Genomic DNA, 16,379 nt, shown 5'->3' with positions numbered 1-16,379 from the left:
GGGAGCGTCACTGATATTGAGCTTCTCACTCTTTATTTTGATGGCTTCAGTTTGAAATGTTTTTCAGTCGTCAAAACACGAAAATAACTGCAATCACCTGGCATGATGCTCTCAAACACGAGTGTAATAATTGAATTTGCCGATATCAATACTGGCAGGTATACAAGTCACGATAATGCCTTGCTCAACTTGAGCTGAATATGTTAAAATCACCATGGATTCAGCATAAACGATACGCGCAGTCACTCTGACTTTTCAATGTCGTAGCCGTCGGATTTTTCAAGTCTGGCCTTCTCCATCCGGTCCTATAAAGCCACAAAAAGTATCACGAGTAGTAATAACACGAGAGCTTACTTTTCACTGCGAGACCTCCACCTTACAAGAAGTTGGTTTTCGATCGATCAGCCACTGATAAACTCCTTAACGTGCGAATAATATAAGCAGCGAATAACATAAATCAGCTTAGTTGTTGCTAAATGAAGTTAAGATTATTCGGCGAATCTAGTTAAATTTAACTCAAGTCTGCCTTGTTAACTGATTTTTCCGTCCTTAGACAATGGCATTTCATATATTGGATCTGTAAGACCGGCTCAAAATATTTTGCAGGATAGCATCGCTCAGCTCCTCTCAGAGGTTTGTACAAAATTCAAGTCATGAGTTTTATTAATCATGAGCACGGATCACAGACCGCAATGGAAGAGACGGCGTCCTGTCGCTGATGAATTATCTCTGTAAAGAAAAAGAAATGGAGAAAACAGTTTCAGTTGTGAGATAAGTAAAGGGAACATTTGTCTAATGACAAGCAGTGTATAGTGCTAGTGTTCTTCGATTAAAATAATTACGACCCTCGTATTTCAGCTTATTGCTTACTTTAACCCAAATCATGTCATTACTTTTATACCAAACCTTATCAACAACAACAACACCAACAACAGCAACAAAACGTTTATTTATTTCACAAGCAAATATACTAATAACAATTGATTGTATATAGCTAACTGATCGAGGTGGAGGAAGAAGAAAAAAGAAAATACAAATATCGTACTAAATAAAATTGTAACTAAGTTACAATACTAAATTAATAAGTCGTGGCACGAGAGAACATAAAGTCTCAGACATTCTATGATGAAGCGATCCTGAGAGAAAGGGGAATGGCCAGAAAGATATCGTCCAGGCCTCAAGTGAGGTCAAGACCTAACGACGTCTCTCAGAGAGCAACAACCTACGCTACTGAATGAAGCCGAAAGAACCACACAGATTTGGAAAAACTAAAAACAACTCAACTCTCGTGACTACCAGATGGCTAAAAGATCAGATTTTCCGTGCAAGCAAAATCGAGTTGAACGCTTGGAATTTGGATGGTTATTCGTTCGAATCAGAATTTGAGTTTGACAGTACATTCATCAGGAACTGCCGAGCTCTTATTGACAGGCCAGTGGATAAAACCTACATGGTATTAAAAACGCATCCGTTCCTCTCACGCAAATACATAAGACAGGGATTCTACGAGATAATACAAAACGTCGACGATTATGTCGCAAAGGAAACCAAGTTTGCGATTTTTTTAACTGACAAGAAGAATATTTGACGCGGCTGATTGTGAACTGATTGTGAACTGCTGCAGGATTTTTCTAGTTTCAGTAAGCTGTCAGCTTGCAAGAGGCATTTCTATCTGCACCCTGCCTGCATTAGCTGGATTTTATACGCGAGCGTGCTCTAAACAGTTCCTATATTTTCATCCATCACTTGAACCTTCCCCGGCCCTCGAAGCAATTTTTTTCCAGCAACCGGGGAGCATTCGGCCCGAATTTCTCATTCCCAAATTTCCATTTCCTACATTTCCGTTTCAAAATATGCATTTGGTCGGAGTCGATGTTTTCTTATGACACGGTACGTTCCTGCATTCAAGACGCCATTCCTTTTTCAAGTACAAACGTTGAAATGCTTAATTAAACTTCATTGGAAACTCTGTCGATCAAAGAAGGTAGGAAAGATGTTTGTGATTTTAAAATAACGGTATAGAGAACATAGCAGTATAAAATACGGTCAGTTTGATATGAAGCGATAACTTTGTCGGACGACGGACCTGGACGGACGACGCTAAACAACATTATACATTATAATCAAGCAGCCCGGTCGGAAAGGTAACTTTCTCAATGGAATTGCAGTATAGCCATATTGTGTTCGTTGAAGATGGATTTAACATTTAAAAACTTCGAGCAATTCCGATCTCGGCAGCAGTTGTCTGTAGTAAGTAGTGAGAAGGAACTGGATTGTCTGCTTTGTGATCATTTACAAATCGGTGGAAGCGGAACTCAAACACAATAAGTTATTATAATAAAAATTGAATTATTTTAAGCTGAATTCAATTCGTTTTACTTGTTGACGCTTGCTTTTCCCTTTTCTCATACATATAAAAGTTCCTACTTGGTTCAAAATACTTTAGGCATTATCGCACGTTCAGTGGGAATCTACCATCGATTTCGCGAACTCATCTTGATCAAACTAAATTCATACATGTAAGTGACCTAAAGTTACCCGGTTATGGCTCCTGGATACAACATAATTTTAATAAATTTGATTGTAATCTTTCCTTTCCTGGAGAACGTTTGTTGTTAACATTTCTTTATAACCATTCGGGGTTTCAGGATGGTATCATTTAGGAATAAACTGTAAATTTTCAAGCATACTTCTGTTGCTACGCTATCGTGACATAATACTAAGGTCCTCGCTTCGGTCTGTTGCCCGGAAATGGCACGACTCTTCAGAGCTTTTCAGAGCTTGAAGTTGATAGCTGTTTCTAAACAAACTACTGAAAAGTGGTTGTAAGAATAAACTCTGTATAAGTACAGTAAATCCACCTCAAAGTGCATTACACTGTTATAATTTAACGAATGCAATTGCAATTTGGACGCTGCATGCATAAGCGCCATGTGCTATAACTCTGATTGTGACTGTGGCTATTGCTCTGTGACCTACTCTGACTGTCTATCACTATGGCTATAACTATAACTCTGACTATGACTATGGTTTTGGCTGTGACTTTGACTATGGCTATGGCTTCGGAACCTTATGATCTTGGCTAAGGCTGGACCATGGGTAGATTATAGCTTCTTTGATATGGTTATGGCTTTGACTTTGACCTTGACCAAGGCTATGAGTATGCTTAGACTTTCACTTTGGGTTTGCCTATAGTTAACAATTATTCACCGAAGTGGAAGTGAATAGTGATGATTATTTACCTCGCTGCTTCGCGGTTCGGTAAATATCCGTCACTTTTACCAACACTGAGGTAAATAATTGTTTTAGTATATACCACACATGCTGAATAACTAGCGGACCAAAAAATTATTTTATTTCTGACAATATACCGACAAGCCACAGTTAGTTAGCCAACAATGTGTTGTTTTCAATGTAACCTCGTGGTCATCTGCATGCGCGCGTTGTTGGCTACAACAGCACTTCATCCTCTGTGCGTAAACATTATGATAACGATCACGCGAGCGCAGTCCCTGAAGACCTCTTTAGCTGTTTCAAAGTACTGAAAAAATGTAGGACAAGTTTGATTGTTTAATTAACGAAATGCTGTACATCAAACAATTAAGACCACGCTTGAATGTGCAAACTGATTCCATCTGCGCGTATTTATTTAAATTACTCCATTATGTAAATCTAAGATCTTACTCCGTTGAACTCGCTTATATTATTCATTCCTTGAGAATGACGTCATGACGTCGCCGAAACGTCGGAACATTATATCGCTAGTTTTTACTTGCCTATGTAAACCGACAAATGGTACGAAATTTTAAAATCTCGCGCGTCACGCGGCAAGCGATTTCTTATTGTAGAAAGTTCCGTCTTGCTTTCTTGCAGACAAATAAAACTTTTGGAGACACTTGTTGAGTTCCTACATAGTCATTTCTTCAATTTTTCTGTGAAATTCGTCTTGTTGTTGAATCCATGCTGAAAAATTTAGATCTTTCACTGTTTTCACTGTAATTTTAGTGCTCGTCAGCTTTCGTAAACAATGGATTGTATTTTCATTTTTCGCCTTAGAGTATGAGGTTGAAAAGATTAATTGACTTACCATTTAATGTCGTCAAACCAAACCTTGCTGCCATTTGCGTATTTTTTTAAACAGCGACCTCGATTATCGAAATAATTTCCTCTTAAGTAACCGTGACGAAACATGAAGCCATCTTGTTTCTCTTCGGCTGCTCGGAGGTGAATAGTACTTGAATCACATCCGAGCTAGCCGATCAGCGCGCGCGAAAAGTACTATTCACTTGTGTGGTATATTCATGGATATGGCTATGACTATTGGCTATGGCTATGGGTTAGAAAGACCGTGGCTATGTAAGTATGACTATGACCCTTGAAATTATAATTACCAATATTATTACTATTTATGTTTGACATTTCAACATCTTTTGTCGGTATTCAAATTATCCTGACTAGCCTCGTTCAAGGAAAAATATTTTGATTTTTGAACACAAGAACGAGGTTAGTTCCTATGAATATGACTATGACTATGATAAAGGCTATGGCTATTCCATCTCGGTGCAAACATTTGAAGTGGTTTGTACATAAACCTTCGCTTTTCAAGGAAACTGCCATTTCAAAAATTGTCTCTCGAGAACGAGCCGCCTTGATTTAGACTGATTTTATTGTATTATTTCTAGTTGAAAGCGCTGTACGGTATTAATAGCTTTGTATTACTTTTTGTTTTTGTTTCAATTTTAGCGCCTCTTCCCATTGAGTTTCTGTTGACGCGCGCAAATTTCAAGCCCGCCGTCATAGTAACTGATCCTAACTACGAAAGGCCAATTCCTCTGGTGCACCATGATCCGAATGATATTGGATCAAAAACTGTGATCCGAATCACCCCAAATAAACGCACCCTATGTCTGACTAGGGCGAGGACTATGGCTGTCGGTGTAACCGTGTTATGGCCTTAATGTGATTGTGACTATGACTTTGACTGTAACTAAGGCTTTGACTATGCCTTTGACCATGACTATGGAAATGACTTTGGCTATGGCTATGGCCATAACTTTGGCTAGGACTGTGGCTATAAGTATAACTATGACTATTAAAAGTTATAATGAGTACAATGCGCATTACTGTTGTTATTGTTGTTTGTATTATTTTTTTTGCTTTTACAGAGACAGACAATTTCTTTTTTTAGTTGAGGTGTAGATTAATTTAAGTTTAATTTAACGGGAACTTAGTCTTTAGTTTAATCCACAATTAATCGCTGTTTGGTCCAAACTTGTGCCAGGTCTTTTTTATTTTTCATAAGAGCAAGTAAAAGCTTCCCTGAAACCGGTTTAGTCCAGTCTTTATTTTTGGTATAGTATGCTGTAGGATGTATAAACAACGGCTAATCTTTCTAGATGGCAGGGTAGTGCATCTGTATAAAATAGCAAGGGAGCTTAGTTGGTGTATCCATACTAAATTGTCTTGTACTCTCATATCATTCTGCCTTTTACTTTATGCTATGGGTGAAACTAGATTATTGTTTTAGTTTTCCAATACTTTTACATAGTTTACATACTTATGCTTGCTTGAAATGAAAATACTTTTGTAGGTTCGTGCACTCGTTCATTTAACTCATGGCTACTGCCACAGCACCATTTTCATCCAGCAAGGAAACAACGAACTATGCTCGTCTTTGCCGTCTTCTGGTGGGTGTGGGAACCCAAGCCCTCAGGGACACATTTGACAAAATCCATCCACCAGCAGGTCTACATGCGGCTTTGGGATCGCATCGGCCTATATTGCAGTCCCTTAGGAAAAGAAGAATTATACATCCTACGCAATGGGAAAAGTTGTATCCCACCATCTCTTCGTCTGTGTCATCAGTAAACTTTGACATCACGCTACTGGTCTTACTTCTGAGGAATATATGTGGCTTACGTCCTCCCACCACAGGCTGGGACAGTCTTCCACCTGCTGCAGATATGAGTATTGAGGCTAACATTGCCAGGGTGAATTACTACAGAGATATTCTCTATGGTACCAACCAGGCGTCTCTGGATGATATTACATTTGATAGATACTGGAAAGATATCAGTAGTGCACTGGTAGGGCTGGGAGCTGGAGTTAATTATGTAAATGATATCAGTAAGCTTAGAACTGATTGCATGGATCCTGACAACGAAAAGCACTATGCATTTTTGTTAAAGGAGTGGAAGAAAGATGAAGATACTACCAAAGACAAACTCGGAATAATAGAAGGTATGTGGTAACGATTCTCAATGAAGCAACAGGACAATAAACAAACACTAAAACAGCACAGTTTGTGAGACGCTTTTAAATTCGGTTAGGACGTTGGTAAAACAAATTTGTAGGAAACCTCAGAATAATGATTTCAATATATTGAAAAATACTGTGGTCAGTAAGTTTGCAGCTATTACACATTGAGTGATGTAGATATTAATTGCAGATTATCAAGGGAAAATATGTGAAAATTCCACTGAAAGAAAGAGGGGAAAACTATTGCATACAATATAAAAAGAAACTAAGCAGTCTGAGAGTTGGAAGTAGCTACAATCCAGGGCCCGGTTGTTCGTAAGAAGATTAATGCTAATCCCCGATTAAAAATTAACCAAGGTTTTTATCTTGCTTGTTAAAAATGTTTTTAAAAGCTCTAGACATAAGATAAAGTAAGTCTAAATCAAAACTGAAGGGCAAAAAGTTTTTTGAAAAATGGTTACTGATAAGCAATTAAACTCCAGTCAAACTTCACGTTAACTCAGGATTAGATTCATGGGGCTTTGAACAACTGGGCCCTGGATGAAATTTCTTGTACAGAGCACTATTGTAGACATAGTATTCTCCTCACGTGAAATGTCACTTATGCTGTTTCGCCCCTCCTCATTATTATATCAATGTTAACTGGTAAGTTGCCATCATGACACACGAAGTTAAAGTGCCCATAACGGGATTTTTTTTTTATTTTCTTATCTGAATCTAAACATCACCCGAAGAACTTCCGCGAAAAAATTTTTTGATTTGCATAAAACGCGAATTTTTTATGAATTTTACAAATCTTTGAAATCCTATTTTCTTGCGGTCAATCCGCCCCGCTGATAAGAATGCCGACGGGCTCACAATAGGGCCCCGTGACGTACATTCAGGAACTCTCGTATCTATGCACTCACTTGACCTTCAGTAAAGTCCGTTCGCAGCAGAAAGAAAATCGTCAGATTCACCGGTAGGGAGGAAAAAATTAGCTCCAAATAAGTATATTCAATGGCAGAAAACTTATCTGACACGGAAAGTGAGCAAACCGCTGAAGAAAGCAGCTAGGACGAATTTGAAAGCGTCGAAGTCGAGCTGAGGCGATAGATGGCGTCCACGAAACAAGAAAAAAATACGTGTGAAGATGGTAATACACTCGAACTGTACGCGGACGAGCCGATAGCAGACGAAGAATGGATAAAAAGATATCGCAAGGAACAAGAGGAGAAGCGACGACTCGAGGAAGATTTGACGAAACGCTTGGAGAATAGAGTGCGTGTTAGTGGATGGTAAAGTTCTTACCTGGCATTTTGCATACGCGCTCTTCATTATCATCTGTCAAAACTATGGCCAAGTACTCACATACATTCGAACGAATTATTTTCCATGTAGGTGTACTTGTGGTAACTGTAGCCGTGATCTGCTAGCAAATATCAGCGAGTGCTACTACTGCAAGGAACTCGAAGGCAATTGGGAAGCGCTGACTACAGCTGACTAGCGACATTGTTCTCGCGGAACTACAGGAAGGACACGAGTTGAACTGTGATAATAATAATAATAATGATAATATTTGTATACAAGCTTGTTGCATCCATTGATACCAAGATAGTATCTTGAGAGACCTTGGTCTTTCCTATAAAGTTTACGAAATCCATTGTATCTTTTAGGCGCATAGGTCTTGCGAAATGTTCTAAGTCTAACAAGAGTTGGCGTCTAATGTAATTCGCGTCTGTCACCGGTGTCGGGACAAATTTGAGCCCTTTAGAAATAACGCTAACAGGCTGTCGCTAAGTTGTTGGTTTGGAAAATTCTTTATCAATTTCTCGTGTTTTTCTCTTTGTGTCTCAATCCGTTTTTTAACCAATTTTTTTCTGCGCTCTTTGCGCTTGTTATTTGTTTTGTGCCCTTTTTTATTTTGAAACCCCGTTGTGGTGGCTAGGTTTTCAGAGATAACACTGTTATACTTTTCAACATTTTTATTGTTTGCAGAATTCTGCAACACATGTGTGTACAATATTTGTTTGAGCTTGTTGAATTCTTGCTGCAGTTTATCTACCTTATCTACATCGTGGTTTACAATGTTTTCTGTGTTCGCCAAGTGCGACTGTTCTCGCTCGATCTATTTACATCAGTGCTAGCATTTGTTCTAGTATTTTTTGAGAGCTTGCCTTAACGAAACTTCGCGGATCTCACGATCTATGAGAATATATACCAAAACAATTTCGCCATATTTTATAAAACTTGTGACTGAGTTAAAGTGCCCCTGAGACGAAAATTTCATTTAACATCTTTTTGCATTTTCGTGTAGAATATGACCTTCTTACTCATGTTACCAAATTTCAATCCTTTACGGCGATTGGAAGTATTTTTTTCTTTAGCTTTTTATTCGAGATTTCACGGCCGCCATTACTTGGCCTTGTTCCGGAAGTTAAGGCTCAAATTACAGGAAGTGACGTCATTGGCTCAACACGAAAAATTCCACATGGCTTATTTTCATATGGATTCTACTTCATAAACTGTATTCTGCTGTTGCGAACTAACCTTTCAGTGCAAGCGCGGTATTGAGTTACAGGCAGAAGGTTGAGAATGTCAATGAGCGCCTTATATATACATGTAAGGCTTTGTAAGGATATAAAATATTATAAATTCTGAGCGTAAAATAAAGCTATCAGCCAACACTCATTCGCCAAAATGAATAAAACCAACTCATCTCTGGCGCATTCTTATGTGGCTTGGGGTTATTTTGATGTTTCAAGCTCCCTTTGACACCACTATTATTCCCTTCATAGGACGAAGTCAAGGCTGCCCACTTGGTTTCGGCCGTAATCCACTTGAAGGCAGTTTGCGTCTCGAAAATCCATCTGAGTGGCAATTGTTTTGTTTACAGCTAAACCCCGTTATTTGCAAAATTTGATAAATGCCTTGTCGCGAAAATCCCCACACATTTGTCTAAAAATGAACACTTCCTCCATCTGATTTTCTTACGAAGGGAATAACAGTGTTGTCAAAGAAACCCCCAAACAGTCGGTCAGTTTAAAATGCAGACTGCAGACTGCAGACTGGGGGTAAAATGCAGACTGAACATTGCAGACCAGGGGTAAAATGCAGACTAAATTAAATTAAATTAAATTTTGTTTGGTTGGGCAAGTTGTATCCCGGAAAGTATTCATTCATTTTAAACCGTGAGAACTGTTTTTATTTTGGTCAGCCTTTTACTTCAATGTTGAAATTTGTGGAAATTGTAGCCAATTTACCTGCAGATTCCACAGATTCACTGGACAAGGAAGAGCCGGCCACATCGGTGGAACAAACAAAAGAAGCCTTTGAGAAAACTTTCATGAAGAGTTCAATTCGAGTTCAATTCGATCGTAGACCGCTGAGTTTATATTGCGTTACGATTGCGTTACACAAAATATTTACCGCCGGCCAAATTACTGTGGGCTGGGAAGTTGCGCCCGGGAGCCGGTAATTGCGGTTTATGAAGTAAAAAAACAACATGGCGAACGAACGTGGGGGCCGATCGAAAGGATATTTATGACAGTTTTATGGCAAAAAGGAAAGCAACAAACGGTTAAATTGGATTTAGGAGTTCATTGTACAAAGCCATGATCGAATTGAACATGAGTACAGTCCTCGAGTGTTTCTAAAAAGATAGTCTTTATAATTTAATCTGCATTTTACCCCTGGTCTGTAGCGTTCAGTCTGCATTTTACCCCGAGTCTGCATTTTACCCCCAGTCTGCAGTCTGCATTTTACACTGACCGCCCAAACAGTGGAATAACTTCAAGCCATGTAAGAATACGCTGGAGATGAGTTAGTTTTATTCATTTTATCGAATGAATGTTGAAATATAGCTTTATGGTTCGAGCGAGAGGTCGATATCTCCATATCTCAGCCATGTTCCAGCACCTATGTAATTTGAATTCGCACGATCAGCAAAATACTTTGAACAATGCAACTATTGTTACATATAATAACACTTTGAATCAGTTCGAACCTTTGTTAATTAACCCTCACTCCACCTTGGTATCGGTATTAAGGCTGCCAAAGAACTTGTATTGTTTTAATTTTTGTAATATTTAACGTTAAAATTATTATATTCCTCATCACCTTATTACTAGTGGCCCTCTAAATGCTTTGCCCATCTTTTATTGACCTTTATGGCATTATGATCATTATCAGTGGCTGGGCACAGACCCTTATATAAAAAAGACCAGTTATATAACAAAAAATGATAGGGCGTCTTATATAAACACCGCTTATAAGGAGTCTTAAAATCGCCATTTATAAGGTCTTATAAACGCCGTTTATGAGGAGTCTTAAAATCGCCGTTTATAAAAATTGTAAGACTATCAGAATAGAAAATGAAGTTATAGTGGACGTCGAATGAAAAACGAAGGGCTTTTTGGCTCATCAGATTATCACACGATTATCTTAGGACACCTGCCTGTCTTCCTTTTTACAAAAAAAAAAAAAAAAAACGTCACAACCACTGAAAGATTTCCATCAGGCGAATTCTGTGTGTAAAGCAAAAGTCGCTGTTTATTCGAGGTGCCTCTTTTTACTGCTTATACTGCTATTTTATACCAAGATTAGAATCCGTATAGATTCTAGAGATCTAACCAAAGCTCTGAAACTTCCCACGTACCAGATGCACACATTAGAAGAAATTCTCCCTAGACTGGCAAAGGCCAAGGTATTCTCCACTCTGGATTGAAAGGATGGGTTTTATCACATTGGTCTAGACGAGCAAAGCAGCATGAAGGCAGCATTCTGGACTCCGTTTGGGCGCTACCTTAATTTACCTGCAAATGTCATTTGGTTCAATGCAAGCATTCACGAGACATGAAATGACCTACCGGGGGTAGTAGTCTTGCGAGCCAATAATATTACTCTAGTCATGGGGTACGGAGAGAAGAAGCAGTGAATGACCTTGATGATAACCTGCATGGTTAGACGCCTTGGAAGAACAAGAGAAACCAACTTGAAGCTGACCAAATCCAAGATTAACCTTAGAAAGCCAGCGGAAAAATTCATAGGACGTGTCGTCACAGGCCAAGGGCTAAAGCAAGACCCTTAAGAGCTCCTGACTGTAAATATCAAAAATCCAACGACAAAGAGAAAATTTCAGATTTCATTTTATTTCACCTAAATGTTTTTCAAAAATCACAATCAAAAGTTCCATCGCTCTTTCGTTTTTCTAAAAATTAGAAAAGTTGAATTTACGGATTCACGCCCGTTTCAGCCCCCCGGAAAAACGGGAAAATCGTGCATCTTTACCAGCCTCGCACACAGCAACGATAACTACTCCCGTTTTTTTATCTCGGCTGCAAGTAAATCTTTCTATTATCTCTCATTTAGTGTAAAAATGAAGTCGCAAGTCCTATTTTTAATGGGCTAATTCACTATAGTTGAAGACAGCAACCTTCGAGGGTTAGATTTCGAATTGAAATTAGGGCCGATTTCAGAGGCCTATATCTGTCCCGGTATATGTTTTCTGGAGCAAAACTATAGGTTAAGTCTAACCTTAATCCTTCCTTTTCACGCTCTCGAAGTGCCTTTTTTGGCCCGCTAAAAGCGAAGTGTCCAGAATAAAAAGTGTGCAGGGTATTTCGACTAGTTCGATGGCTCGCTGTCACTTATTACCGTCGCGCAAATCACTTAACTAAAACCATCCACTCATCTGAAGTTAACGTTTTTATTGTACTCAACGACAAATCTCGAAGGCAGGTATTTAATATTTCAGTTCCTTTACAATACCTCGTCATTATTTCAAAGTTTGAAAGTAATAAATATTAGAAACCGATCCACCGTGGGACTCGATCTACATGATAAATTTTGCCGACATATTTTAAGCGCCCGTCACAAAAGTTGATGTCGCACTATACAAACTTCCTGTCAAATCTCACCGAATTAACTATTATACTCTTGCTATCTACATAAAAAAAAAATCAAAAGATAAATGGCTCATCTTCAAGACATCTACTAGCTTTCTGAGTCGATTTATAGGGTTGAAACACAACAACAACACATTGACATACCGCACAGGCAATCACGGGTTAATTAAATTTATCCGAAAATACATTATAAAATAACTAACATACTACGCGCGTTCTGATTGGTCAATAGAGTTGCCAAACCTATGTACTGTTGTACCGGTAAACTCCCGCTGCTCTCCCGCTGGAGATTTCTCGATAATGGCCGACGAGCGCGACGAAAACTTTCCGAACTTCGACATATTGTCAGGCTTTGATGTGCTTTTGCCGCACAATAAAAATTCGGAGCCAAATTCTAAAAAGGAGAGCTTAAATACTGAGACAGAAGAAGAAAGGTCGAGCAAAAAGAGAAGATTTGCCGATGTGGAAAACGAAGAACTTGACTCGATCGTCGAAAATGCACAAGCCAAAAAAACCAAGCAGGCAACACAGTGGGCAGTTTCCGTATTCACAGGTTGGTTTTAATTACATGAATAATCTTTTAGCCTGGCTTTCCACTGAAACTGTTATTTTATAAAATAAACGGCTTAAACAGTATTGATAAACAGTACAAAATTTGTCATTTATTGAAGGTTATGCCAAAGTCAAGTTGTTTACAAATAACTTTAAGCGTTTAAAACAATTAAAACCGACTTCAACCCGAGTACAAGGTATTTGATCTTAACTGCTCAAATCACAATTCCTCTTTCTCTGTTCACCTAGAGTGGAGTAAACAAAAGGCTATTGGCGTAAGTCTGGAGGAAATGGCGGTCGAAGAGCTGGACAGGAATCTGAGGCAATTCTACGCCGAAGCAAGAAATAAAGAAGGCGAAAATTACAGCCGCGCGACTCTTCTGTCCTTAAGAAATGGCATTGAGAGATATCTAAACACACCACCACACAGTTTAGGAATAAGGTTCACTCACGACCCACGTTTTGTCCTCTCAAACCAAATGCTTGACGCAAAAATTAAGCAGCTTAAACAAGAAGGCATGCAAAACACCAAGCACAAACCAGCAATAGAAAAAGAAGACCTGACTAAGCTCAAAACAAGTGAACTTTTTTCACTCACCTAGCCGCTGTCCCTCTTGAGAAACGTCTGGTTTCATGTTTCTCTGTTTTGGTGTCGTCGTGGGTTTGAAGGCCAGAGAAACCTCAAGAAAACAAGCTTTGCGTTTGAGAGAGATGCAACAGGCTGCCCTTTCGTCACCATGAGGCACGACGAAACGACAAAGAACCATCCAGGGGGAATTTCAGAAGTGGAGAGCTTCGAAAAAAATGGCCGAATGTACAAAACCACCTGTCCAACCGATGGCTATTCTGCTCTGGAAGTCTTCCTCACAAAGCTCAAACCACAATGCGATGCACTACTTAGTATCCGAAGAGAAATTGGCGCCCTTCAGATAAAGTGTGGTATGAAAATCGGCCACTCGGAAAGAACAAGTTGTCTTCATTCAGTTAATGAAAGAAATCAGTGCCGAAGCAGGTCTGTCCCGTACCTACACCAACCATTCGGTGAGAGCACAGCCATAACGCTGTGGGCCAACGCCGGATTAACAGATCGAGAGATCATGGCAATTTCTGGCTACCGCAATGAAGCGAGCTTGCGAAGCTATCACAATCAGCCATCAGTAAATCAGCTTCGAAAGTGCAGCGACGTTTTGACAGTGGCTCTTTGCGAAGTTGAAGGAGCACAAACATCTGCCGTTCAGCAAAGTACAGCTACAAGAAGTCCATTTCAGCAGCTGCCGAGTACAAGTTCCACCATGAACATGAACAGCTCCTTGACAGGAATGGCAAACCACAGCACAGTTGTGACGTCCACGGCATACAGCAATATGTTCAATTCATGTAAAATCGGCAGTGTAAACATCACTTTCCATCAGTAACTGCTATCTGCCGATAAAAGCATTCTTTCGCCATGGCATTAACCTTTTTTTAGCCACATTTTTGTGAGAGTTAGACAGTAATTTAACTTAAAAAACACTTTCATTCATTCGCTCAAGCTGCGATGCGTCCTTCGGCGATTCAACAGGTTTATGCTCAAAATAGATCCCGATTTGTGATTGGTTCTCCCGCCTTACTGATGAATTTGAAGAAAATAAACAACTTGATCAAGTTACAAAATAAAAAGCGCCGATTTCTAGGTGTTTTTGTCCAAGTAGTTATTTCATAAAAGCAATAGACCGCACTTTCCAGAAGTTTACCAGCGTAATAAAACCAATCGGGATGTTGGGAGTACACTCGAAAAGCTTGTAAATCACTCGCCTGCGGCTCGTGATTTACAAGCTTTCTCGTGTTCTCCCAACATCCCGCGTGGTTTTATTACGCTGGTAAACTTCTGGAAAGTGCGGTCTATTGCTTTAAAAAAGAGCTTTGTACTCTACGTGCTGTAATTAGTATTTGTTTTATCTACTCAATGACAGAGGGCTTACCTCACTTTCTTAAATGTTTGACTGTAAAGTTATATTATAAAAACGACAAGATTGTTTGCATTTCTACTAAAGAATATACTATCCATAATCGAATCCTGAAGGAAATAATTATAGAATAGGAATACTCTGACTGATTGTCTCACCACTCAACAGGAACGTATTCGTTTCCTTTGGTCGATTTTATGACTCTCGAACCCCATTTAGTACTGCTGAAATCCGTTAGTTATGCTGTCCCATATGCCGGGACAGATATAGGCCTCTGATATCGGCCCTAATCTCAATTCGAAATCTAACCCTCGAAGGTCGCTATCTTCAACTAGTGAATTAGCCCATTAAAAATAAGACTTGCGACTTCATTTTGACACTAAGCGAGATATAATAGAAAGATTTACTTGCAGCCGAGATAGAAAAACGGGAGTAGTTATCGTTGATGTGTGCGAGGCTGCTAAGAATGCACGATTTTCCCGTTTTTCCGGGGGGCTGAATCGGGCGTGAATCCGTAAATTCAACTTTTCTAATTTTTAGAAAAACGAAAGAGCGATGGAACTTTTGATTGTGATTTTTGAAAATAGTTCACCAAAGGGAACATTTAGGTTTTTTTTTTTTTTTTTTTTTTTTTTTTTTTTTTTTTTTTTTTTTTTTTTTTAATTTGCAAAACACAAAAACTGCTTACATTACTTACAATACAGATCTCTTACACCACTAACATTACAATAACTCTACTTTCAAGATACAACTTACATTACTTACATTACAATACTTACTCAACTTAAAATACGGTACAATGCTTATTCTACTTACATTACAGCACATTACATCATTTATTGACAAAATAATTTTTTCATCGGTTTCCACTTACTTAAAATTTTATCGTGATGAGAAAAGTCATGTGCAAATTTTTCAATATTGTAATGAAACTTAACGTAGCTCTGTACGCCAGCGAAATCGGGTTCACGTCCCTCCATTTTGCATTTGTATATGAAAAACTTGACTACTAAAATAATACAATTAATCGCATTCTTATAAGGCATACAGTTTGTATAGCCCAAGAGAACAGATTCAAGAGAAAATTCTATTTCAATGTCTGTTGCCGACCAGATCCAATTTGCGAGGGCGATCCAGAGGTGGGATATCCGGTCACAGTACCAAAAAAGGTGCTCTATGGTTTCAGGTTTACTGTCACAAAAAAAGCAATTATCGTGATCCTTAATACCCATTTTCATTAACAATACATTTGTGGCAATAATTCTATGGAATATCCTATATTGAAAGCTTCTCAGCTTACTAGCACTCGTGCATAAGAAAGGGATACTGTAATAGGTAGACCAATCCTCTACAGGAGATGGTAGATATTTATTCCATTTACGCTGCACCTTAGTTGGCTGTGTGGCAACCGATTTTCGCAAAGCGTCATAAGTAAAGCTGGTCACCTTTTTTGTCTTAAATAACCTATCTATATTTTGGGATTTGACCACAGGTAACCGTTTACCAAACTCTCTAATCTTTGACTTCCATGAACTTGGAATTGCGCACATAATACCATAAGCTTGTAAAAAGGTACAAGTTAGGCTAAACTTATTAATCAGTTTGGTTGGTGACATAAAAATGCCGGATTCGTCTACAAGATCATTGACGTAACGTAAATCTTTTTTGTACCACGACTTATAAAACACAGGTTTATTTTCTATCTTAATAAAGACATTATTCCATAGTGGCTGTGACA

General features: G+C 38.8%; 1 protein-coding gene and 1 pseudogene across 2 annotated transcripts; both read left to right on the top strand.

The window, feature by feature from the left end:
• Nucleotides 1-1,856: 1,856 nt before the first annotated feature.
• Nucleotides 1,857-6,251, top strand: LOC146469777 (E3 ubiquitin-protein ligase DZIP3-like). The gene is made up of 2 exons (XM_085122855.1): nucleotides 1,857-1,984; nucleotides 5,591-6,251. Exon 2 carries the CDS (start codon nucleotides 5,616-5,618, stop codon nucleotides 6,249-6,251), a length of 636 nt encoding a protein of 211 aa, XP_084978981.1. The 5' UTR covers nucleotides 1,857-1,984; nucleotides 5,591-5,615.
• A 6,108-nt stretch (nucleotides 6,252-12,359) lies between these two features.
• On the top strand, nucleotides 12,360-14,110 carry LOC146469776 (uncharacterized; annotated as a pseudogene). The gene is made up of 2 exons (XR_014867153.1): nucleotides 12,360-12,696; nucleotides 12,945-14,110. The product of XR_014867153.1 is annotated as an uncharacterized LOC146469776 (transcript).
• Nucleotides 14,111-16,379: the final 2,269 nt, after the last annotated feature.

The sequence above is a fragment of the Pavona decussata genome, unplaced genomic scaffold (genome assembly GCF_977016875.1).
Source record: "Pavona decussata unplaced genomic scaffold, jaPavDecu1.1 SCAFFOLD_119, whole genome shotgun sequence".
In the NCBI taxonomy this organism is placed as follows: domain Eukaryota; kingdom Metazoa; phylum Cnidaria; class Anthozoa; order Scleractinia; family Agariciidae; genus Pavona; species Pavona decussata.
The sequence above is the reverse complement of the archived record's forward strand: the minus strand, read 5'-3'. Positions and strand labels throughout refer to the sequence as shown.

Coding starts and splice junctions, on each gene's coding strand:
- LOC146469777 (XM_085122855.1), top strand. CDS start 5,616: ATGGCTACTGCCACAGCACCATTTTCATCCAGCAAGGAAACAACGAAC.